Source organism: Acartia tonsa, chromosome 13 (genome assembly GCF_053477335.1).
Source record: "Acartia tonsa isolate MP-2025a chromosome 13, ASM5347733v1, whole genome shotgun sequence".
In the NCBI taxonomy this organism is placed as follows: Eukaryota; Metazoa; Arthropoda; class Copepoda; order Calanoida; family Acartiidae; genus Acartia; species Acartia tonsa.
In genome coordinates, this window is record NC_137272.1 from 17809536 (window position 1) to 17834278 (window position 24743).

At 32.3% G+C, this 24743-nt stretch overlaps 1 protein-coding gene across 1 annotated transcript in view; it reads left to right on the forward strand.

Annotated features, from left to right (window-relative positions):
* Positions 1-8018: 8018 nt before the first annotated feature.
* Positions 8019-24743, forward strand: part of LOC145304146 (uncharacterized) — a 30483-nt gene continuing 13758 nt past the window's right edge. The window contains exons 1-7 of the mRNA XM_080145907.1: positions 8019-8100; positions 10510-10557; positions 18697-18777; positions 22610-22668; positions 23600-23728; positions 24213-24290; positions 24617-24710. Of these exons, the coding sequence (XP_080002033.1) occupies positions 8020-8100; positions 10510-10557; positions 18697-18777; positions 22610-22668; positions 23600-23728; positions 24213-24290; positions 24617-24710 (570 nt within the window). The 5' untranslated portion in view covers position 8019. The remainder of the gene's footprint in view (positions 8101-10509; positions 10558-18696; positions 18778-22609; positions 22669-23599; positions 23729-24212; positions 24291-24616; positions 24711-24743) is intronic.

The following is a 24743-nucleotide window of genomic DNA, read 5'->3' on the forward strand; positions in this document are numbered from 1 at the left end:
GGATGTTCGTGTGTCTGTGTGTTTGTCAGTTTATTTGTACCGAAGGATCTCGCTAACCGCTGAACCAATAGGGTTCTCCTTTACAAGGTAGCTTTTTATAGGTCGCGGGAAGGTTTATAACTATTTTCTTTGGGGTTGGGACAACCTACCCCCTAAAAAAATCTTTTTTAAAACTAAAATTGAAATAGTGGGAACGACTAAGCCCCCCCCCCCCAAAAAAAAAAAAAAAAAATCCCCCCACCAAAAATAAAAAAAAATTCTTTGATATCTAAGATACGAAAATGTAGGTTCATCAAACCTCTTGGGACAAACCCCCTAGGGGCTAGGGGCGAGCTGATAGTTATAAAGTATTTTGAATCCTACAATTATTATAGAAAGTAAAATATCTTAAATTATAACACTCCCTGCTGAGTTAGTTTATTAAAGTAATGGCTTTTTGGTCTCTTAATTCTACAGAGAATCATCTCATAAAAAAGTTCCTAAAAATTACGAAACATGCCTTTTAAAAAATTCTTAATTGTTCATTTTATTGACTAATATTCTTTTAAAACAAAACATGCTTGACAAGCTGTTATTGACAGATTGATGAAAACAAAGAAAAATATCTATTTAAAAATTATCAGGAACAAAGCTTAGTCACCTAAATATATTCAGTATAGATATATAGAGGAGATACGAAAAGTGTCATGTGTGACGTCATAAAAATACGTCTAAAAATAACAAAACGAACTGAGGAGAAGTGGGAAAGGAAACCCCTAAAAAGTGATAGATTTCGATGTTTTTTTTTTGTATTTTATGACGTCACACGCGACACTTACCGTATCTCCTTTTGTCAAAATAGAAAATCATACAAGTTTAAATTTTTTTTTGATAAAATATTTTTTATCCCTATTTCCTTTTAAATTTATTTCATCGAAAATTGCTTTATTTTGACCCTTCTCTATTGAGAAAGTACAACATTTTATAACCACACACAACATCTGTCATTAAAATTGATGTTTTGTGTCTTGTAAAAAAAATTGATTATTTTGGACAGTTTATGTCAATATTAAAATGATAAATTATAGGATTTAAAACCAGTTTTCTTAGTGCTAAGGGTTGTGTGAATTTTATTTTATCTTTTCTTGGAAATGTCTGTAATACGAAGCTATACATAATTTTTCAATATGGATGACAACCGGTTCTAATCCAGCGGATTCGAAGCCATGCTAAATAGTTTTTAATTTTCCTCATATTTTCTTTGATTTCTAAGAAAACTGTTGAATATCATAACCACATATAAAATGCCAATAAAGAAAATGTGCGAATCACTTATTCAATCAAATTATTTAATTTTGCAATCTTTACTTTGCACTGTACGGTTCTTACAGGAAAGGAGTGGATAATGGAGTCCAAATGAATCTCTTATTTACTACAAATAATTATTGATAAGTTAATTATATTTCTTGAAAACTTTGTTAAAAATGGCTTAAAACTTTCCATAGCGTCTAGTGGTTTCCGAAATCATACACATTTCACAGTAGAAAATTCAATAGTAAATTATTTTTAGAATCGGCTTATTTTTCATTTTACGAGCAGCCTCTTGCAGTGCTTGAGGCAGGAGGAGGGGCTTGTCATTTCTCGGGGGTGGAGGTAACCTCCACTAAAATTTTTATAAACCTTTCCCTTTTTATGAAGATTCACTAAAAAGGAGAACCATAACGGTCAAGGAGTTTGCATACGAACATCCTGTTACTTTTATATAAGAACATTTATTATTATAAAATGGCTTTTAACAACCCATTGCCTAATCTTAGGCCTAAAGAAATGATTCTGAATGTAATAGGTGTAAAAAGTGGCTTTAGGGCAAAACCATTGGTCGATTAGGGATTTGTAAGCTAGATAAATATATTCTTTTAGCTTTACTAGGTCAGGATTTTTTAAAAATAGAAAGTAATTACAAAATACATATAAACGAAAGACCTTGGAGAATATGTGATTTACAAAACTAAATAAAATGATAACATATACATCACGCCTTTCCTTAGGCTATTTTAGATATTTTTTAGACCTAATAAATATCTCTTCTTTAATTTGTGCTATTTGCATTATGGTTGATTTTTTTGTATTTATTTTTTTTGTCAATCTATTAGCATTTGAACATTGACTTTAAAAAAGTAACTTTTAAAAAAACTCTAATTTATTTTTAACAAGGATGACAACATCCATAAAAGCAAAGCACTGAAACGGTAAGACAAACGGACATTAACACTTGTCTAGTGTCTGAACTGAATAATCAGAATATGAATCGAAAGAGTCGAATCAAAATTGTAAGTAAATTTGTTGAAAAACTGCTTGATACAGGATAATGTTTTCGACATACTTACCTTTTTAGGACTTGATTATAGAGTTGCTTTGCTTATACTATTGTTCTTTGTTGTCCCAGGAATCAATATACCAAAAATCAGATCAAACGGATAATTAGATCACATAAAAATTTGTTGTTAAAAAAGTAGAAAAATCAACATGTTTAAAATGAACATACGGACATTCTGGTAATGATTATAGAGTTGCTACGTTTTTTAAATCGTACCTAACTACTACATGAATTATCATGCAAAGTTTGAAATCGATAGGACAATTCTAACATGCCTAAATTAACGAATAAAAGCTATCTATCTCGGACGGACGTACGGACGGACGGAGGACGTACGGACCTACCCTAATTATAGAAAAGCTTCGCTTTTAATAATTATAGAAAAGCTTCGCTTTAAATATTGCAACAAGTGGCATGCACAGAGTTTGTAAGGGGAGTAAAACAATTTTGCGGATATAAGAATAGGAATACAAGACCATCCTTATACTAAAGTAACAGGATGTTTGTTTGTCTGTGTGTCTGTACCGAAGGATCTCGCTAACGCTGAACCGATCGGGTTCTCCCTAACAGGGTAGATTCTCATGGGTTCTGGGAAGGTTTATAACTTTTTTGGGGGAGGGTACAACCACCCTCCCAAGAAAAATGACAAAAAAATAAAGAAGTAACGTAGAGACTTTAACAAATACAAACATCTAAAGTGCCACTAGAGGCCTCTAGAGGCGTAGCCGCTAGTGAATTTAAATATTAAGGAGAAGCAGAATTCTCCACTAACACCCAAGTTGTAACGAATGAGGTATGTCCCACAGCTTAGTTTACTATATATCAAAAATGTAGAGAGAGGGGACAACGGGATGTTTATTACACAAGTCCCCAAACTCTAATAAAAACGTTTTTTTATTTGTTGGCTCAACAACTTTGGGAACACAGTAATAGTGTCTGACTGATTATGACGTAACACAAAAAATTAGCCAATGAGAGGCCGTTATTGACCAATGGTAAAATGTATAGTGGCCTCTCATTGGCTATTTTTTTTGTTACGTCATAATCAGTCAGACACTATTACTGTGTTCCAACTTTTGGGACTATAGTTAATTCTGATTGGTTGATTGATTAAGTTGAGTGTCCAAATATTTTAACCATTTATTTTAATTTACAAATGAGGTAATTTTGTGTATCATCATTGGGGATGTACTTCAATATAGCGGCCATTGCCTTATCCCTTTAGATCACTGAGAAAAATATCTTGATAAACTTTAAAAATGTCGTGACCAACACAAATACATTGAACAGATGTTGTAGATTGTTGTCAACCTTCATCCAATTACATCTCAAAGAAACACACAATTTTTTTGTGGTTGTGTGGTACAAAATTAAAAGCGATTGAGATGTTTTTCGATGCAAGTTGCGACTGATTGAAATGACTTTTTGAAAAATTAATTCTTATATAAAAGTAGTAGGAGTATGCTTGTATTAATCTGTCTAGACCAAAGGATCTTGATAACCGCTGAACCGATAATGATATGGTTATTCTTTCTAATGTTCTAACCATATTTCCTTAGAAAGATTACAACTATTTTGGAGAGGAATCAACCCAAGAAAATATCACCCTCCCCTTTTCTTCACTTTTTCTTTATGAAAATAAAATTAAACATTGAGGGGACAACTTCCGACAGCCCCCCCCCCCCTCCCAAACCCTTACCTCAAGTGTACCTACAGGCCTCTAGTACAGAGTGTATAAATATTTGTTTTTATTAGGGACATGTCTTGAACTCAAAGTCTGATTATAACTCGAAATGCACGAAGAATTGTTTTGCTTAAATTAAGGCTTGGCAGCCGATATCAATCATAATGAAAATGAGCAGGTTGCCTAACACATTTTCATAGTTCAGTAAGTAAGAAGCCAAACAGTAGTTAATCTGCGGTTTAATCGCAGCTTAACATCAGTAAATTGGCGGCTTAGTTTGCGACTTGCTCACTGCTGCCGAGCCCTGCATTAATCTAGATTAATCTTTATAGTTTTTAAGACCTTGAAAGGATTTCAAACAAAAGTAAATTTGGAATAGAAAGAAAATTAAATTGCATTCTTAGAAGGTTTGTTTTTGGGGACGGGGATAATGAGGTATAGGGCAATGGAAGATATATTAATCTTTCATTTTAATATATTATAGATAACTAGCAGTTGCGCCCCTAGCATCTATAATACAAAGTAGAATGATGTCTGTGTCTGTCTGTCCCTTAAGATCTCGGTAACCACTGAACCAATCGGATTCTACTCTTCAGGGAATTTATCTACTGGTCCTGTGGTGGTTTTAGGCTATTTTCTGGGGGGATGGGACACCCCCCAACCCCCCAAAAAAACGAAAATCCATCCCCCCTTTTTAAAATTTTTTTTAAATAGTGGTTGAGTGGGGGATCTCCAGGTAATAAAAGATGTAATTATACCTCTTGGGGCTAGTATTCTATGTATAAGGGATATGGAATGGCCGAAAAAATGGGTGAAAACCATACCTAGACTTATTTATAAGTAATACATAGCCTAACACCATTTCAGGACCTATAGGACGTTTCATTGTAAAGGAGAATCATATAGGTTCAGCGGTTAGCGAGATCCTTTCCTACAGACAAAAAAGCTTACTACTTTATATGATAGAATAGGTTTTACACTTTTTGATTTTGGGAAGGTATTAATTTATCATCCTATCTGTTTTTGGTCGCATAATAAGATCAGCTTCCCTGAAAGGACTATGGAAATTCAAAAAAGAATATTTGAAAGATATATTATCCTGCAATTGTCTATCCCTGAAATCCTGACAAGCTTGACATTGGATGAGATATTTACTGCCTTTTTGAGCAGTATTTGTAGAACAATTTCCGACTTCAAAAAACAATTATTTTACTTTGATAGCTGAATGCTTTTAGGAAGCTTGTTTTTTTAGCAGCGAAGCAACTCTTTAATTCGTTTTAATCCTATTTGTTAAGCATATGTTTATTGACACATCGAATAAAGACCTACACAAAACAAACTATTTAGTCTTTTATTTTCTGCAGGGCTCAGCAGCAGCGCTTCAGCTTTATGTAAGCCTAAGGAAAATTGACATTTTAAAACTTTAAAATCTTTGATAATGAACGTGGCTGCCAAACCCTGGTTTTCCTGCTTTCATACAATTCCATCAACTTGGAATTACCCAATTTTAAGTTTAAAAGACTTTACTTTTATGTACAAAAATTTTAATTGCCTGTTTGACCTTAAAATATAATTTTGTTAAAAATTAACTACTTCCTTAATCTTGCATATTAAAGACACTAATTAAAGCAATTTCAAGACTTACAAATTTACCCCAATTTAAAAATACACCCCGGGGCTTTTTTTTGATAATTTTCTAATTGGACATAAATCGGTCCTGATAAGAATCTAGAGTTAGAGCGATAATAAGTCAACTTATAAAATCCAACATATTAAAAAGTTAAACAAAAATGTAATTGTTATTTTAATAATCCAATGCAGGTAAAAAATCCTATATCCTGAAGAAGCTCAGATGTTTAGAAAGATCTCTGAAAAATTGAATCAACTGGTTTTAAGATTTTCAGGGTAGCTTTGGTTCTAGTCAGGTTTAAAGCTGTATTATGAAAGAAACTGTTCACTTTTACTCGTATTAAGATTTAAAAAATGTATTTTATTCACTTTCCCCCTGCATAAAAAACAAGAATCAAGGTTAAAAGTAGATTAAAGGTTTATTAAGTCCGAAAAAATGCGATGTTTTTTTACCTTCCACGAATGTATTATTTAAAATTATTTAAAACTCACATTATTAAACAGCAAGTTGTATAGTTATTTATCCCATCGTATATAGACACCTTTCCGCGGATATTAAAATGGATAAAGGCACTGACTAAAATAAACTGGTATTTCTTTTGTGATTTTTATTTAATTGCAAGTAAAAAATTGTGTGTAAAACGATGTTATACATGATTTTTCTGTATGGCTAAAAACCGGTACTAATGGGTATTGATCGATTAGAATATAAATTAAAAATACCCGGAAGAAGGAAGGGGGCGTTTTTTTTATTGGAGGTTAATTAGAATGTTATAAAACTTTTTTGATTGCCTTTGAATTTTGTGGATTGGTAGTATAAGATTTAATGCGATATGAGGAAGCTACTTTGTAAGTAGCTTTGTCCATACGGCTTTGGGGGAAATTTAATTACTCAGCTGCTATGTGGGATAGACTATTACTGTCCACCCACAACATTAAACTGCTCTAGGAGAAATGGAATTTATATGGCTGAAATACACTTTCTAAATTTTTAGTGACAATTCCCCTTATATATTCTTTACTTGAATCTGCTTTAAATGTTGTTATGTGCTTCGATTATATCACACAACATGTAAATCATAGATCATTACAAAACATCCTATAACTTAGTGTATTTTATTTTGTATCAACCAATCTATTTAACTCCTATAGTTGGTTACTTTAATAAATTGTCTAAATGCGTGCAAGAATTTATAATTACCATAGGGATTGGCTTTTCCGAGAAAAAAACTATTGTAAAAATTATAAATTAATTAGATGTATGACAATCTGTGAGATCTTCATTAATTAAATACTTAGTATGTCGATATAAAAATTTACCTATGTTTAATTTCATTATTAGAATAACGTTACACGACAAATCTAGTTTTCGTTTAGATATTTTCAATGATGTCGTTAAAAATATTAATGTCAGTTAATGTTACTCGTTGATGCGCCTCTAGCATCTAGTGGCTCTCATTTAAAGGAGAAATAAGATAATGCCAGGGGAAAAAAATCCTAAAAAATAACTTATAACATTTTTGAACACATAATCCTTTAAAGCCCTGAGCGTCATCACGATAACATCATATGTTATTCTTTCGTGCTTTGTTTTCGTGTTTTCATAAATATTTACATAAACAAGGATAACAACATCCATGCACAATCACAATAGTAACAAGAAAATTATTGAATATATTGATAAACGCATAATGAGACAGTTTAAAGTATATTTGAAAAAAAGTTCAGTGGTATTATAACATATTTTTATCTAAATTTCAATGGTCTTAAAACTGCATAATAAATAATGATATTACTTTAATTTTACTTGCATGTATTAAATTTATTTGATTTAAACGAAATCTTGGCAAATATTATGTCAATTTTATCAATCGTTTTAAAAGACAAAAACTTGATTAATTAATTCGGATTATTTTTAAATAATTTTAATTCTAAGAGGTAAGGTATCTAAGGGAACTTCTTTTTGATAAACGACAGAAATTACCCAGTAAAAGATAATTTTACCATAAATACCTTAACGTTTAGTCTTAAAGTTGAAGGTCATCTCTCCACACTTCCCTAGATGCGAATGGGGATAGGTACGCAGCCAGTGGCGTCCAAGCTTTTTCATTTGGGGGGGGGGGGTAATCCTTATATCATAGAGGTAATTTTTTTTATTTGGGGGGGGGGGACATGAAAACCCAAAATTTTTTTTTTTTTGGGGGGGGGGTAATCACTCCTTTACCCCCCCCCCCCACCTTGGACGTGTTTGGACGCAGCTACTAGTGTTTAATACCGAATCAACGTTAACATTATAATAAAAAGTATATTATTTGATTTATTATTAAATATTATGTATTTTTCAGATAAAATGCGAGTTTTACTAGTGGCCTTTTGTATGTTGGGGGTGGCGAGTGCCCAATTTAATGCCTATTACAACAAAAATAATAAGGTAAGCAAACAATAAAGGGTACGGTAGAGTTTGATAATTTAATAATGATGTTCCATTTTAAAATAAAGGTCTAGAAAATTTAAGAATAAATCTAATGAACTACTATTCAAGCTTATGTTTTATTCAAATATTAGCTCGTCTTGGGGTAAGATGGGTAAGAAAAATAGCATGAAACCATCCAGGGATCTGTATAAAGCTTACCTGTACAATAATTTCAGTAGTTTAAAAGTCTTAAGCTTCAGACAAAAACCTTTCTATTTTATATATAATAGGAAAAATATTATGATTTAGAAAAAGAAATTTTGTCTTGCCATTTACAAGTATAGATGCAGCAGCGAATAATAATACACAATCTAATTGAAAACTTTACTGATTAGTGCTCATTGCAATCGGGTAGGGTTTGTGGCAGAAATTCATTGGGTCTGCTAGCCGCCAGTCTCAGACTACTGTCGTATCTGGTAGGAGTAAAGCATGTAGAAAAAGGGGTGTCCAGGTTTTGTGAGGCTGAGGGCAAGAAGCTGGATAGCTGTGTTTAGTGCCCTAGGAAAATGGGGATAAATGTCACCAGTTTTGGCCTACCTTTTCTATTGACATCATTGTAGAGAGAAAGAGAAAGGGAAGGGGGCAATAACCGCTAGGAAAAGAGATGGGGTATAGAATATTTTCTGACGTCAATAGAATAGGAAGGCCAAAAGCAGTGACATCTATCCCCATTTTGCTAGGACACTAGATGGTACAGAAGCTAGCCATCAAGCTAGCTGAATAGCATGTGTAATGTGTATTAATAAAACAAGGATGACAACATCCATAAGTAGCGAAGCACCAAAAAAAATGAATGGATAAACAGACAAAGTGAGAAATGGAGCAGATATTCAGTTTTCGAAAAAAGGGACAATATCCCCCAAAAAAATATAAATTGAATACATTTTATTGTCTTTTTAAGCATGAACAACAGACGTACGGACAACACAATGTATAGACTAGATGCGCATAGTCCTTGGGAATCTTCACTAAAACTTTCAGCTGTGTATCTGGAATAACAGCCGAGAAAATTTCACTTTCAGACTTACCGACAGACGGACGTCCTAACAGACGGGCAGACAAAGGGAATTATAGAGTAGACTCTCTACTAAAAATCTACTACCTAAATTTTGTTAATTATAATACTTCAAAGCTAACACCGTTCTGCTTGTTTTATCTCAAAAGTATGTGAATAACAGTCATACAGAAAAATTATGTATAGCATCGTATTATATTCAGTTTTTTACGAATATGAAAATGTACAATCATATGATTAAAAACAGTTTTTTACCCTATGCCTTCGGCATCTCGGTGCTAAAAATCTGCTATAACCTAATAATTGTACATTTTTATATCCGCAAAAATCAGTTTATAACACAATGCGATAAATAACTATTATTGTTTATTTTATATCATATTGAAAAATAATTACATACATAACGTAATTAAATTTAGAGTGATTCACGTATATAGTGATAATTAACTTCTATTATACTATTTAAATTTTAGATATTTTTAGTTTAACCTAATGACTTACATTTTTATTAGTAGGTTTTTATTTAACAATTTGATAATAATTTTTATCTAACAAATTTATCTTAATGTATAGCTTTAATACAGGGACTAAAGGAAGATAATTATTAAAATCATCCCAAAATTTATTTTACCTAATTTATCATCCAATTACATATCCCTGTATCCCTAACGAATTTCTAACATCTGATCTTTTCTGAGCTAATCTAATAATAAAGAAAATTGACAACATATTGACATTGAAAGGTCGTCAAAATGACGTCTAATTGATTTTTCCTAACACTCTTGGTTGGATGGACGGATGTTTTGATGTGTTGCGTAGCTACTCTATAATAAAGCTTGGCATATGACTAGTTAACTTGTGATTTCTTCGCTAGCAAATAAAAATCCGAATGAAAAAAATGGCTTTTTACCAACATATTATTTCGAAATGCAAGATGATTTTTTGGTAAATCATATGATCCTATATTGTTTTTAACATATTCAGCTTATCATTTCTACTATAAAATTGAGCAAAAGTGTCCTTGTTAATTTTTTACAATATAACCATCAAAACATTTTCGAATAAATGGTCTTTTTCCCTAAAATTCTGCTGGAAGCAATATGCTATCTTTTTATTGCTTTTAATCTTTTTTGGGGGGATAAAAGGTTGATTGCGATATTTTTGCTTTTTAAAAATAGTGATAATAGATAAAATTTACAATTGCTAAAGAAAAGCTTTTCTATACTCATTCTTATCGTTATTTAGGCATTTAAAGTTGCCTTATCTATTTCAAACTTTGCATTAATTATTTCTACAGTTGGGTAATATTAATACCTTTTTATTCGAATATAAATATATTTATATTTTTTCAGGACGGCGCCCAGTATGATGAAAACAGTAACAGAGTATACAAACACTTTAGGAAAATAACATAAATAATTAATTGAAGATAAATGGAAACTTTTGGTCCCTGTTTGGTTTGAGGCTGTTTTACCTGGGTCGTGGTAACTAGTTTTTACAAGAAATTCTAGAGGCTTCACTATAAAGAAGTGGGGTTGTAGCAATGTTCCAAAATAGGAAAAATGGTTTAAAACCATACTGGCCAGATTGTGAATTCCATAGAATAAAGAAACCAAGTCGTTTTAATTACTTTAAGTAAGATCTAGTAGATTCACAAATAACCTCTAGGATGTGCGTATTTTAATGATTGTATTTCAGGTAATAGCCTAAATCCGGTCATCTCATTGCATTCAAATAAAAGTGTAATCTAGACGTTTTGGAGATACTTTCATAAGATAAATTGGTATTGTTTTTCCTCAAAATACCTAGCAAGCCTTGAAAGACTCTCAATTACTTTTAAATAAATTAAGAAAAAGTCAGGGAATGTTTTTTTTCTACCCGACACCCTCGGGGAGCCCTAACTCTACTAGGCTTTTACCTGAGCTGGATCTTTAAATCATTTAAATGGTGAGCCAGATCGGGGTGAGCCAACTTTACACCAAGCAATGTGAGCACAGCATTTTATGAAATGCCGCGCTGTGATTGGATGAAATTCGGCTCACCAGAGTTTAAAACAAACACATGTTAGCTTATCTTAACCCTTAACGGTCGGGGGGGGGGGGCGTTGAACGCCCCCCCATCCGTTTTTTTCTATCTCATTTTCTGTGTGTGAAAGATAAAGAGCCCAAACTGCTTGACTTTTTAAGTATGGGTATGACACATAACTGAGAGTTGGATTTTTTTAAATATCTCCATCCTGGCGGGCACAGGATGCCAGCAAACCTGGCAGGGTCATCCAGGTAAAGAGCAAAAATATTTTTTTGACTAAAACAAAGCATTTTATCATACCAAAATACTAAAAAATCCTCTATTAGTACATCCTTATATGAAATACAGGTGTTCAAGTCACTTTCAGGTTCCAGGTATGATCCTGCAGGTCCTGATCCTCCAGGTCTCCAGAAATCTTTAAAAGGCTCCTGTGGCCGCAATTTTTGACTTAGAGACTTCAAATTTTAAACTTAAGCTATTCTTACATGTCTATATAACGTATTAAAATTTCATGAAGATCCGCCGCCGTTTTCCCGCCGACTGCGGCGGCTGGCAGCTGCCAAGTACAGCTGCGGCCGCTGAAATTTATATTTTGATATTTCTAATGTAAAATTTACATAAAAATAAACATGTTCTGGGAAAAAATTTTTCTTCTAGCTTCAAAAATAAGAAAATTACAGCCGTTTGAAATTTTTAAATAAAAAAAGACCTAAAAACAAAGGTTGTTAAATAAAAGGGTGAAGGAAGCGAAAATTGACTTAGACTTATAAAAGGTCGGAAATTCATTATCAAACAGGGGACTTGCACAAAAAAATTTAGCCCTCTAGCTTTAATAGGAACTGAGATAATTAGGGGGGGCGTTGAACGCCCCCCCCCCCCCGACCGATTAAGGTGCGGCAAGGGGCCCGACTGTAAAGGGTTAAATTATTTTAAAATAAGGGGGTTGTGGGGTTCTGTGCTTGCTAGGCACTTGGAGGAAAGCGAAATAATCATCACTACTTTATATAATAGGATATAAAATGATCTTACAACATGTTGTTGTTTTTTATATCTTGCATGCAATTATTTTAATTAAATTCTAACAACAACAATACTAAAAACAACAACAGTCTTGGCAACAGCTCAGGAAAACTAACCAACAGCAGTTGAAAACAACCACCATATGATTCATTATAATAAATGAGAGGAAGTTGTATTTTTATTTTTGCTAAACAAGTACAGAAATATACATGGATATAGGATACGTTCAAACGTTTTAAATTAAAGGCTCTAAAATATTATTCTAGTTGCTTGTCTTTCTGTCTGCATGTACAATAAGATCTCGTAAACATTTATAGTGTTGTTAGTTTTAAGCGAATTTGTCCTTGTTTCTAAATATAAATTAAACTTTATTTTACTGTTTTCATTCAAATATAACATTTCGTTAGATTTACATGCTCCGCTTTTTGTATCCATGATTATCCTAGTTTTTATTTCTAATTGTATTATTCATAGCAGTTTTGATGAGTAAATAATTATTTTAAAGAACATATGGATAAAAATTAGCTTAAAGGGAAGCTCTGAAAGTAGTTTGAATTCCTAAAACTTTTAAATTTTTGAAGCCTTTGAGGAAATATGTTTATGGCAATATTTATGCATTGCTGATTAAAGAGTATAGAATTAATGCGAAATTGGGGGGGGGGGGGTTGTATAAAACACTAAGTTTCCAACCCAAAATTTCCCCCTTGACAATGGTCTAAACTCCCCTGATACAACCCCATATATCATAAAATTGTATGGAAACACATTGTTTCCTGGTTTAAAAAAAGACTTTATTGGATTTTTGATTAAAACCAGAGAAGATTATTTTAATTCATAATAAATACAATGTGTTGAGATTTTTAAAAACTATTTTTATTAAGTGGTTTAAAATGTGAATTCACTTCCGCAAAGGTGTCAAATTATACTAAATAATCAGGGATCTAAAGTGATAAGACTTTGCCCTATAAATTGATTTTAATCCCCAATGATTACACAAAATTATTCCTTTTGTAGATTAAAATTTATGGTTGAAACGTTTTGACACACAACTTAATGAATCAACCAATAAAAGTTCCCAAAGCTTTTAAACCAGCCGTGAATAAGAAAACGTTATTGTAAGACTTTGAGTACTATGCCATGTAATAAAACAGCTCTTTGTGCCTTTTCTATCTGCCGAATATTATTAATACAGCACAAACGGCATATTTACCCTTAACTCTCATTTTATTTACGCAAAATTGAAACAGCGTAAAGTGCCTCAAAAAAATAACGCCATACTTTAAAAAGTACCAATGATAGGCCATTATAAATTATAATTGACCAATTGTAAAATTTATACTGTCCTCTCATTGGTCATTTGTATCGTATGACGTCATTTTACGCTGTTTCCCCAAAATTATGTATTAGCAATAGCGTTTTTTTTCAAGACTAAAAAAACTTTGAATTTATGACATTTTGAAGAAGTGATAGGTCACCTGAGCTTAAAACAATTCTTTTTTATTTCCTCTATAATTATTTTCTTATTAACTTATTTTCGGAAATATAAGTATGTGTTTATTGTTTAAACCGCAGTTTGAATTAATAAATAAAATGAAAGTTAACATATAAATGAACTTTAAAGACTTGTTAGACTTGTACAACCTTCCTCTAACAGGTACTTTGTCTCAATGCCTTAAAAATGCTTCTTGTTAACAGAAAGCGTCTTCTTTCAGTGTCACAATGAATTTCGATTGGTTAGTTTATTTAGTTGAGTGTCCAAACGTTTCAACAACTAATGTAATCTACAGAAAGGGTAATTTTGTGTATCAACATTTGGGATGTATATCAATTTATCAGCCATTGTCTTATCCCCTCAGATCCCTGTCTTTTATGTCTGGTTTATAAGATTGTCATACATCATTAGAGGTTAATAACTATTAATAAAATTATCTGTTGAATCAGAAACATAAGGTTGGCTAAATAGGTTTAATAATGTGATCTTATAGATTGAAATAAAATATTAATTTCTTTTCCTTTTAGCCTGTTTATACCTGCATTGTATGATGTCCTATGCCTAACCCCTGCTTAGGGAGTCTAGCTACTCTTGCGAACCCTTAAACCTGCGGGGCTACCCAGTATCCCAATATTACCTAACCCAACCAGACCTATAGGGTTTTTATTGACTAATAAAGAAAAGCTTGTGGCAAAATAAACTTTATTTCGATAAAATATCCCTACAAAAAATTTTTGAATACAATAAAAATATTTAAAAAATATGGGCTTAGTTTTATCAAGTTTACTTATTCGTTCTATGCCGGTCTGACAAGCAACATATAATTTTCTTATCATTATTATCTAATTGATATCATTAACATTAGGATAAACATTAAATAAATAAGGAAGAAGGAGGCAGCACAACATAACAACACTTAATAACATAACATTTGCTGATATCAATTAATTTTCAAGGTTTATTATTCAGTACCCCTGTAAATCTTTCTTGTTGTTATTAAATCAATTTAAGTATGTAGTCTAATTAAGTCTTGTATAAGTCTTAATAAAATGATCTAACTTTATATCTAGATTCTTTATGGAAAGACTAGCGGCTACGCCCTTATAAGCCTCTAGGGGCTTTTAAGGTGAGGGGAAAGTTCACCCTCCTCACACATTTTCAATTAAAGTTCTAAAAAGGTGAAGTAAAAAATCAGGGGGAGTCATATTTTGGAGGGTAGAGATAGCCTCACCCAAAATAGTTCTAAACCTTCCCTGGACCTATAAAAAGCTTCACTGTAAAGGAGAACCATATCGGTTCAGCGGTTAGCGAGATCCTTTGCTACAATCAAAATAAGCTTAATACTTCATATAATAGGATAAATAATTCAAAATAGATTTATTCATTTCAAAATAGTAATCTTTCTCTTAATTTTAAGTACTTCTATTTTGATTTAAAATACAGGCAAATACACATTAACAAAAAATAATTTTATTCGTTTTTATTTTAATTCACATGCTTTTTAGTATGTATTTTTAAGACATATTAAAAAACATCCGCCATTAACAAAATACAAACAGTTATTTATAATTAATTATTTTTTTATTTAATTTACCATACCAAACCTAATCACAAGGAAGTAACTTTAAGAAAAATGATAATTAATCAATTTATTTCATTTCCTTCACTGTTTAACTTTTGTTTGTTTTTCTTTTAATTGTGAAATAACTTTTATCTTTTACATTTCCTCATTTAAACAATGTAATATAATGAATTAATTATGTTGCAAATGTTAATATGTACCAAAGAAATATGGTATAATTTTTCAAAGTAAGAAGTTCTAAATTATTCAAATAGCTTTTTTACAAACACAATACTATATATTCATTTCTTTTATCATCACAGCGAACACTTATCCTATAATAAAAAGTAGGTAATAGGTTTTTGTCTGAAGCTTAATATTAGAATAAATACTGAACCGATTAAGTTCTTTATATAAGGGAAACTTACTTAGGTCCTGGAATGGTTCTAATATATTTCAATAATTAGAATTAATTCTTGGGATGATTTATGCTATTCATTTTTCCCATTGCTCCCCCTTTGCAATTAGATCCCCTAGATTCTAGGGGCATGGCCACTAGTACTAAACAAAATAAAACTTTTTCATGGGCTTTCTAAAATAATAAATATTTATTCCTGTTTGATATGAATTTAAAGAGTTTTTTCATAAGGAATAAAAAAGTTCTTGTTTCAAGAAGTTTAGATCTAAAGTACACACTCAAAGACATCCCTACTAACATTAACCATTTTCCTCATGTAAATAATAAAGCTTCCCTTAAAAGCACATAGCATCCCAGTAGAAACCTTCATTTCTTAATTTTAAAAAGCACAAAGGCCTATCTTGAAAAGCGGTTTAGTCTTACTTTTTTTGAGGGAATTAAATTATCTTACAAAACTCTATCCATGTTTTAAACAATGGCGTGCACAGCCTTTCATCAGGGGTGTGAGGAATCATTAGGGGGTGAAAAAGCCTTTTAATTTTAATCAGGCAGCATTGACCCCCCTACCTCTCGCCACTGACTTTAAAAACACAAAAGACATCTTACTTCCTGTATTTAATAAAATAGAGCAAATGCCGCATATATGGCCGCAACAATCTGTTGATAAATTATAGCTCTGGTGTAGCTCTCAATCCTTGCACTGATGGCTCCGTGGTGGTGTCCTTACACTTCCGCATATTGTCAAACATACAAAATGTTTTATTTGAAGAAAAATAACACAATTGCAAATGAATTAGAGTGTTTGGTAATTGGGCTTAACTTAGGGAAAGGTGTCAGGGATCTAATGAGATAAGACAACGGCCGATAAATTGATGTGACTCCCAAGTGAGAACTTACAAAATTACCCTTTTTGCAGATTAAAATTAGTGGTTGAAACGGTTTAAACGCTCAACTCAATAAAACCAATCAAAATTCAGTAAAAGTCCCCAAAGTTGTTAAGCCAACGAATAAGAAAACGTTATTGTAAAACTTTGGTGACTATTGAAATAAACAGCCCAATGTCCCCTCTCTCTGACTTTGTGCTCTATTAATAATTTGCTGTTATCAATCAATTTTGTAATATATCTTGTGTAATAGATGGCACACCCGCCATAACAAAGCTTGATGACCTCTAAAGGAGAAGAAAACATATTATATGCGCTAGATAAACTTGGCAAATGCGCGCGTGGAGATTGGCTTGAAATTTATAATAAAAATACTCACCCTTTTTGAAATAATCTTATATTTGAGCAGAGAGAGGGACATTGGGCTGTTTATTACACAAGTTCCCAAAGTTTTATATTATTGTTACATCATTCGTTGGCTCATTAACTATGGAGACTATTACTTAATTTTGATTAGTTGGTTTATTAACTTGAATTTAAAACGTTTTACTGTATTTAATCTACAAAAGGGGTGATTTTGTGTATCATCATTTGGGATGTACATCAATGTAACGGTCATTGTCTTATCCCTTTAGATCCCTGCAATAATGGCTGTATACAAATGTAGTTGTATAATTGTAAGCAAATGTATAGAGCGCACATTTTGAGTTACTCCCCTCCTATCAAACTGTTGTTGTTGATATCGCTCTTGGATATTTATCTGTCATATGGACACTGAGACACACATGCACACACACACACACACACACACACACACACACACACACACACATAGATACACAGACTGACGGAGATACAGAAAGACAGACAGCCGGAAAAATTCCTTTTACTTTTTTAACTTGATAATTATGGTGTTGTCTGGAGATATTTCTTAAGAGTGAAGCTACTCTATAGGTGACTGTCCTAAATCTAAATCTATCTTTACTTTAAAATACCTGAATGTAACTATTTATTAAAAGTTTATTTTCTTTTTTTGTGGGGGGGGGGGAGTGTCGGAATAAAATATACATAGGAGGAGGGGGGGGGGGATAGTCCAAGTCTGGATGTGGTAAAATTTAGTACCAGCCCCGCCCTCTCCTTCCCCCGCCTTAAATTATTAACTCTTGGTCTATTTTTAATGCATAACTTTTTTCTACACTTTTTAATGTATACCATTTTCCATTGGTGTTGTCACTTTGAGTCAAAAATTGTTGATGGAAATTGAATTAAAAAGGGGGAGGGATAAAATGACATAGCTGTTAAATGATATTGTAGATTTTGGACACATCAATTGATAAGTGAAAAAATGTACAAAAACACGAGTAAATATTTCCATGGCGGTGTAGACAGTTGTTAAATATTTATGTTATTTCCAATAAATAACAATATTTTTTAGATTTTATTTGTAATGTCCTAAAGTCTTTTTATAGGATATTTTCTGTTTGTCTGTCCGTTACTTGTATACTTTTAAATTTTATTATTTCTTATTTGTTGAATGTTTAATTAGAAAAAAATCTATCTATATTTATATGTCTATACATTAAGTATTATTTTGGTTTATTCATGTTTTTCATCTAATATTAATATTTTACAAGTTATCAGAAAAGAATAAATATACCAGTATTCAAGCCAGTACTCTAAAACCTTCTCCTTGCTAGAAGGAGTACTTTAAAACCTTCTCCTTGCTAGAAGGAGTACTCTAAAACCTTCTCCATGCTAGAAGGAGTACTCTAAAACCTTCTCCTTGCTAGAAGGAGTACTCTAAAACCTTCTCCTTGCTAGAAGGAGTAGTCTAAAACCCTCTTATTGCCAATCTTTGGTTGTATCTTATTCCAAGGGATCTTTAGAGATAGGATGATGGGCAATATATTAATATACATCCTCAATTATGATAGACAAATTACAAGTATGTAGTTTGAAATTATAGGCTGGAAATTAATGGAAATTTATGAATATTTTTTAAATAGGATTTTAAACCAAGTATTTGTATAATTTTTAAATCTATGTCCACTTTTTTACTGCTCAGCATATATTTTGACAAGATCAATCACAATATTGAACAAAAATCAAATCTGATATTTATGTTAAATTACCATCAGTAACCCTCAAGAGTTTATCCGCCCCTCTCTTGACATGGATTATGGCAGAGAAAGAAGACAAATTAGAAAGCCACAAAAGGTAAAAAAAAACAAATACGATAGCGGAAGGTCGCGCGTTAAAGTTTCTTCACAATAAAGCCTAATAAAAAAATGACGTCATACAATAGAAATTACCAATAATAGGCCAGTATACTGTAATTGACCAATGGTAAAATGTATTCTGGCCTATCATTTTATTGTATGTCTTTTTTATTAGGCACTATAAGCTGCTTTCTTCACAATGTTTAATTAGTACAAAAGCTACTCTATAAATAACGTTGTCTGTACGTAAATCCGTCCGTAACGCATTTAGAGAAAAGTGCTATTTAATATATAGTTCATAATGAAGATTCTGTATACCAATAAACATCTAGTATAGAATTGACTTGGTCCGTTGGTCGTGCTTCAAAACACATAAATCCATTTTTCTCCAAAGGTTTCGTGATTGTTATGCAAAAATTACATGCACAAAGACTATTTCCATGCCTTCCTGAAGGGCACATTCTAATTTTACCAGCCATTTACGTGATTTTATCTATCAATTTTAGTAGAAACACTATTATTAAGCTTGATTAAAAAAATATTCATTTAATATAGTTTGGAAAATTAGCCATAGCTTACAAAAAAAGTTATGTTGATATAGAAATTTATTTAGTATGACTTAGAAGCTTTAAAGCATAATGTAATGATGTAGACAAATAAAAAAATTTAATTTTAAAAGACTCATATTTTTTTATTAGATTTGATAAAAAGTTTTGTTATGTGAGAAAAGTGTTCAGCAGCCGCGGATTCAACCGCGCATATGCATAAACAAGGATGTCATCGTCCCTAAGTAGAGAAGCACAAAAAAAATCACGAAGGGACAATTCAGCTGTAGAGTAGATGTTTTTCGTATTAAATATAATAAAACATACATCTAGAATAAAAAAAACGCGACCTTTCAACTGCATTGGTCTTTTGTGGCCTTACCTACTGACCGAAGGACATAGTAAATCCCATACATAATGCTTGTTATTATAAGGAATCTACACATAAAACACAGCCGTCTATCTAAAATAAGTGCTCTAAAATTCTCGTATCCCAAATTAAATGTATAACAGACAGACACACAATTATATAAATATTTAGAGTTGCTTCACTACTTAACCCTTTACAGTCGGGCCCCTTGCCGCACCTTAATCGGTCGGGGGGGGGGGGGGGGCGTTCAACGCCCCCCCTTATTATCTCAGTTCCTATTAGAGCTAGAGGGCTAAATTTTTTTGTGCAAGTCCCCTGTTTGATAATGAATTTCAGACCTTTTATAAGTCTAAGTCAATTCAACAACCTTTGTTTTTAGGTCTTTTTTTACTTAAAAATTTCAAACGGCTGTAATTTTCTTATTTTTGAAGCTAGAAGAAAATTTTTTTTCCAGAAAATGTTTATCTTTATGTAAATTTTACATTAGAAATATCAAAATATAAATTTCAGCGGCCGCAGCTGTACTTGGCAGCTGCCAGCCGCCGAAGTCGGCGGTCGGCGGGAAAATGGCGGCGGATCTTCATGAAATTTTAATACGTTATGTAGACATGTAAGAAAAGCTTAAGTTTAAAATTTGAAGTCTCTAAGTCAAAAATTGCGGCCACAGGAGCCTTTTAAAGATTTCTGGAGACCTGGAGGATCAGGACCTGCAGGATCATACCTAGAACCTGAAAGTGACTTGAACACCTGTATTTCATATAAGGATGTACTACTAGAGAATTTTTTAGTATTTTGGTATGATAAAATGCCTTGTTTTAGTCAAAAAAATATTTTTGCTCTTTACCTGCTTGACCCTGCCAGGTTTGCTGGCATCCTGTGCCCGCCAGGATGGAGATATTAAAAAAATTCCAACTCTCAGTTATGTGTCATACCCATACTTAAAAAGTCAAGCAGTTTGGGCTCTTTATCTTTCACACACAGAAAATGAGATAGAAAAAACCGGATGGGGGGGCGTTCAACGCCCCCCCCCCCCCCAACCGTTAAGGGTTAATCAACATAAATACAAATTGCAACTTAGAAGCAGGTTTAAATACATCCATTTCCTTGCTGCTAAATGGCGGCTTAGGCGCGGCTGGCGAACACTTGTTTCGAATGCCTTGAGTCATGGAAATTGATTGTGTTTTGGTTTAATCATAAGTTCTCAGACATACCATCAGTAGAGCTTATGAAAAAAGTTTCAATAAAGATTAAATGTCATTATTAGAAACGCAACTACTCTTTACTTAGATTATATGTATGTCTTTTTACCTTATTACGTTAATAATATTATAAAAACATATGTACAAAAAGTATTAAATAATATAAACAAATTCTATGAGTTGATAAAAAATTAATCTTTTTCTTTTGACAAAAAAGGAAATAATTTATTGTTTTGGTTCGAATTTATAGGTTATATAAAAAGTCAAACAATCAGACTGGTAGATAAAGTGATAAATAGACGCTTAATGGTTAAAAGAATATAATTTCGAACGAACAAAATCAGTTACAATGTAGCATCGCTACTATAAATTCGTATAATAAAGTAAAAGGATGTGTGTCTTTATGTCTGTCTGTTTGTTTTTATCAAAATATCTCGCTAACCGCTGAACCGATCGGGTTCTCCTTAACAGGGTAGCTACTCATAGGTCTCGGGAACGTTTATAACTATTGAGGAGGGTACCAACACTCTCCCAAGAGAAATCTCCGCTAGAAAAAAAATATCCCCCGCCCCAATTTTTTTTTTTCTAATTTTTTAACTTAAATTAAAAATGGTTTTTTTTTACTTTTTCGTTTAAAATTTAAAATAATAAATGGGGTTATCAAATCAGACTCTTCTCTCCTCTAGTGACCCTAGAGGCCTCTAGGGGCTCAGCCGCTATTATTCCCATAAAGAGACACACATACAAAATCCAATAAATACTCTCACACATGTACATATAGATATGATTATGCATGTCACCACAAAAATATTTTGGAAAATCATAGGATTTTCTTTCAAGGAAGTCTGGAAATGGGGTATTCCTGTCCAGTTTTTTTGTTTAGGAATGAATATTTCTTACCCGAGGGAATAAATGATGGACCGATAGGTCATCATTTATTCACGAGGGTAAAAAATATTCATTCCTAAACAAAAAACTGGACAGGAATATCATTCTCATTTAAACAAAAACTCATTTTTAATCTAAATTATATATATTGAAAATAAGTGTTCTTTTCAAAAAAATATTATAAATATGAAAAAAGGAGATTATTTTCTTTCTTTTAGTAATTAATACAAATTATAAAATCTTCCAAAAAAAATTAAAAATCTTCTAAACTCATACCAGGGATATAAATGAGATACCAGGGAAATAAATGAATATTTACATCCACTATTTAAGGGGTTGTTTATATGGGAATGTCATTTTAATGGTCTTTCGATGAATTCTCAAATGACTATTGAATATGAAACCAGAGTCGTGCAGAAAAGGGGTGTATCCAACTCCATAGCAAATTTAGGAGGATGACGTTTCTCGCGGTTGTACGCGGTCATGCGTCGATTTGGGGGGGTGACGCAAATTTTAATTCTCATTTTTCGCTATTTTATTACTTATTTATTTTATAAGAAAGAAGCGATGCTTGCAAGATTATTTAATTCGCTATAATATGACGATAATTTTTTTAATCGCGAAATCTGAGATCTGAAATTTGTGTCACCCTTCCAATTTCACGCATGACCACTTACGACAGGTAAAAACGGCATTTTATTACTAGTCATCACATTTACGATGTCCAATCCCCTCCCCCTTTCACCACCGTTTACAAGAGTTTACATCCCTCTACTACAGTTAAAGATAAATCTGAAAATTGTATTTGAATTAAAATTGTTTGTCTAGGATGCCCCTATCAGATTGAGCAGACCAGTTAAGAAGGTTGCCAACAGAAGAAACAACAGGTATTGTACATAAATCAAATAATTTTCACTCATATCAAACCATAAATCCCCCCACAGTCCACTCGAAGCGACAGTAAGAGAAAAAAAATTTCCCAGACATAAGGCCAACTGTTTCTAAAATGTCCCAATGAACATATAAATTTAGTATAAAAGACTTGAAATCTTAAAACGAGGCCTTTCTGAGAAAATTAGATTTGAAAATTTTAAGTTCAATTTTCACCCCCTAGGAGTTACCGAATAATCATGACAAGAAAAGCAAAGATTATTTATTTAAAATTTTGAACAACTTTGCTTTTATGAAGTCTTTCATAAAACCTCTCTATATATGATTTATTTAAGGCTGAATTTCCGTGACCTTAGCAAAGCAACTGATAAAAATGGCCATTAATTAACTCCCTTCAGGAGTGGTTTTATGAAGAACTTTATAAAAGCAAACTTATTCAAAATTTTAAATAAATAATCTTTGCTTTTCTTGTCATGATTATTCGGTAACTCCTAGGGGGTGAAAATTGAACTTGAAATTTTCAAATCTAATTTTCTCAAAAAGGCCTCATTTTAAGATTTTTGTTTTTCCACTAAATTTATATGTTCATTGGGACATTTTAGAAACAGTTGGCCTTATGTCTGGGAAATTTTTTTTCTCTTACTGTCGCTTCGAGTGGACTGTGCCCCCTTTTAGGATAAATCATGAAATTTTAACATATTTTTGTATGATTCAATTATTGGTTTCAGCTGATATACTGGGAAGGTTGGGTAAAGTTTCGTAGAGGTAGAGCCATTTTGGAGTCAAAACCCTGTGGGGATCTTTTAACTCCTAACTACCCAACTAAACCTAAAAAACATAAAAAAAATATTTAAAGTGAAATTTCAAACAACATATCTTTTCAAAATCATTTATAAGTTGTCATGCATATAATATGATGTAATTTAGGCCGACAGACTATACGCCTGTAGCAGAGGCCTACAAACAGCCACTGGAAATTCAGCAGACCAGGGCCACGGATAGGCAAGGATATGTCTATAATCCTGTGCAACAGAAACAAGCTCAGAGACAGCTTAGGTACTCAGATAGATTCATAGTTAATTAGATGAAGCAGCTTATAGTGCCTAACAAAAAATGACGTTATAAAATAAATTGACCAATGCTAGGCCAAAAACAATGTATACGGGCCTATCATTAGTCATTTGTATTGTATGACGCCTTTTATTTATTAGGCACTAAAAGCTGCTTTTAATTAGATTAATAGACAATTTGGGTAGATGTATCCTTATATTAAAGTAATAGGACCTGTGTTCGTGAGTCTGTGGCCTGTACCGAAGGATCTTTATAACTGCTGAACTTAAATTGTTTTCATTTACAGTTAAGCTTCCCCTGGGAAGGTTTATATCTATTCTTGGGAGGCTAACACAAACCACTTTAAAGAAATCACAAAACATTTTTTTAAAGTTGAAATTGAAATTTGGGGATGAGACGACTTTCTTACCTTTTTAAGTGCCCCTAGAGGCCTCTAGTGATAGGTTAAATGATAATTGTTTATTACTAGGCCTGTGCAGAAGAAGCAGCCAGAATACCAGGAGGAGGTTCCCAGGTTCCAGGAGGAATCCAGGTTTGAACCTGCCAGGTATATTTTCAAAATGAGTAGTTATTCAAATGCGGTAATCCATATACAGTATTAAGATTTTTGTTTGTTTGTCCTTTAAGTTCTCGCTAACCACTGATCTGGTTTAGTTATCCATTCTAAGGAAGCTTCTCATTAACTCTTGGATGGTTTTGGACTATTATTTTTCAAAATATGATTTTAAATTTACACATTTATTTATTATTAATTTAATACTCCTGCTTGAAAATAAATTTTCTTTAAATTAAACCTTTGAGCAAATTATCTCTTTATAATATTAAATATTTCTAAAATTAGAAATACATTTAATCTAAACTACAAATGTTAAGGTACAACGCACCTAAGGAGTATGCTCCACGTCCTGTTTACCCCGCCCCTGCCAAGAAATCTGCTCCAGTTCCCAGCTATCAACCTAAACCCCAGGTATTATCCTTATATAAAAGTAATAGGATGTTT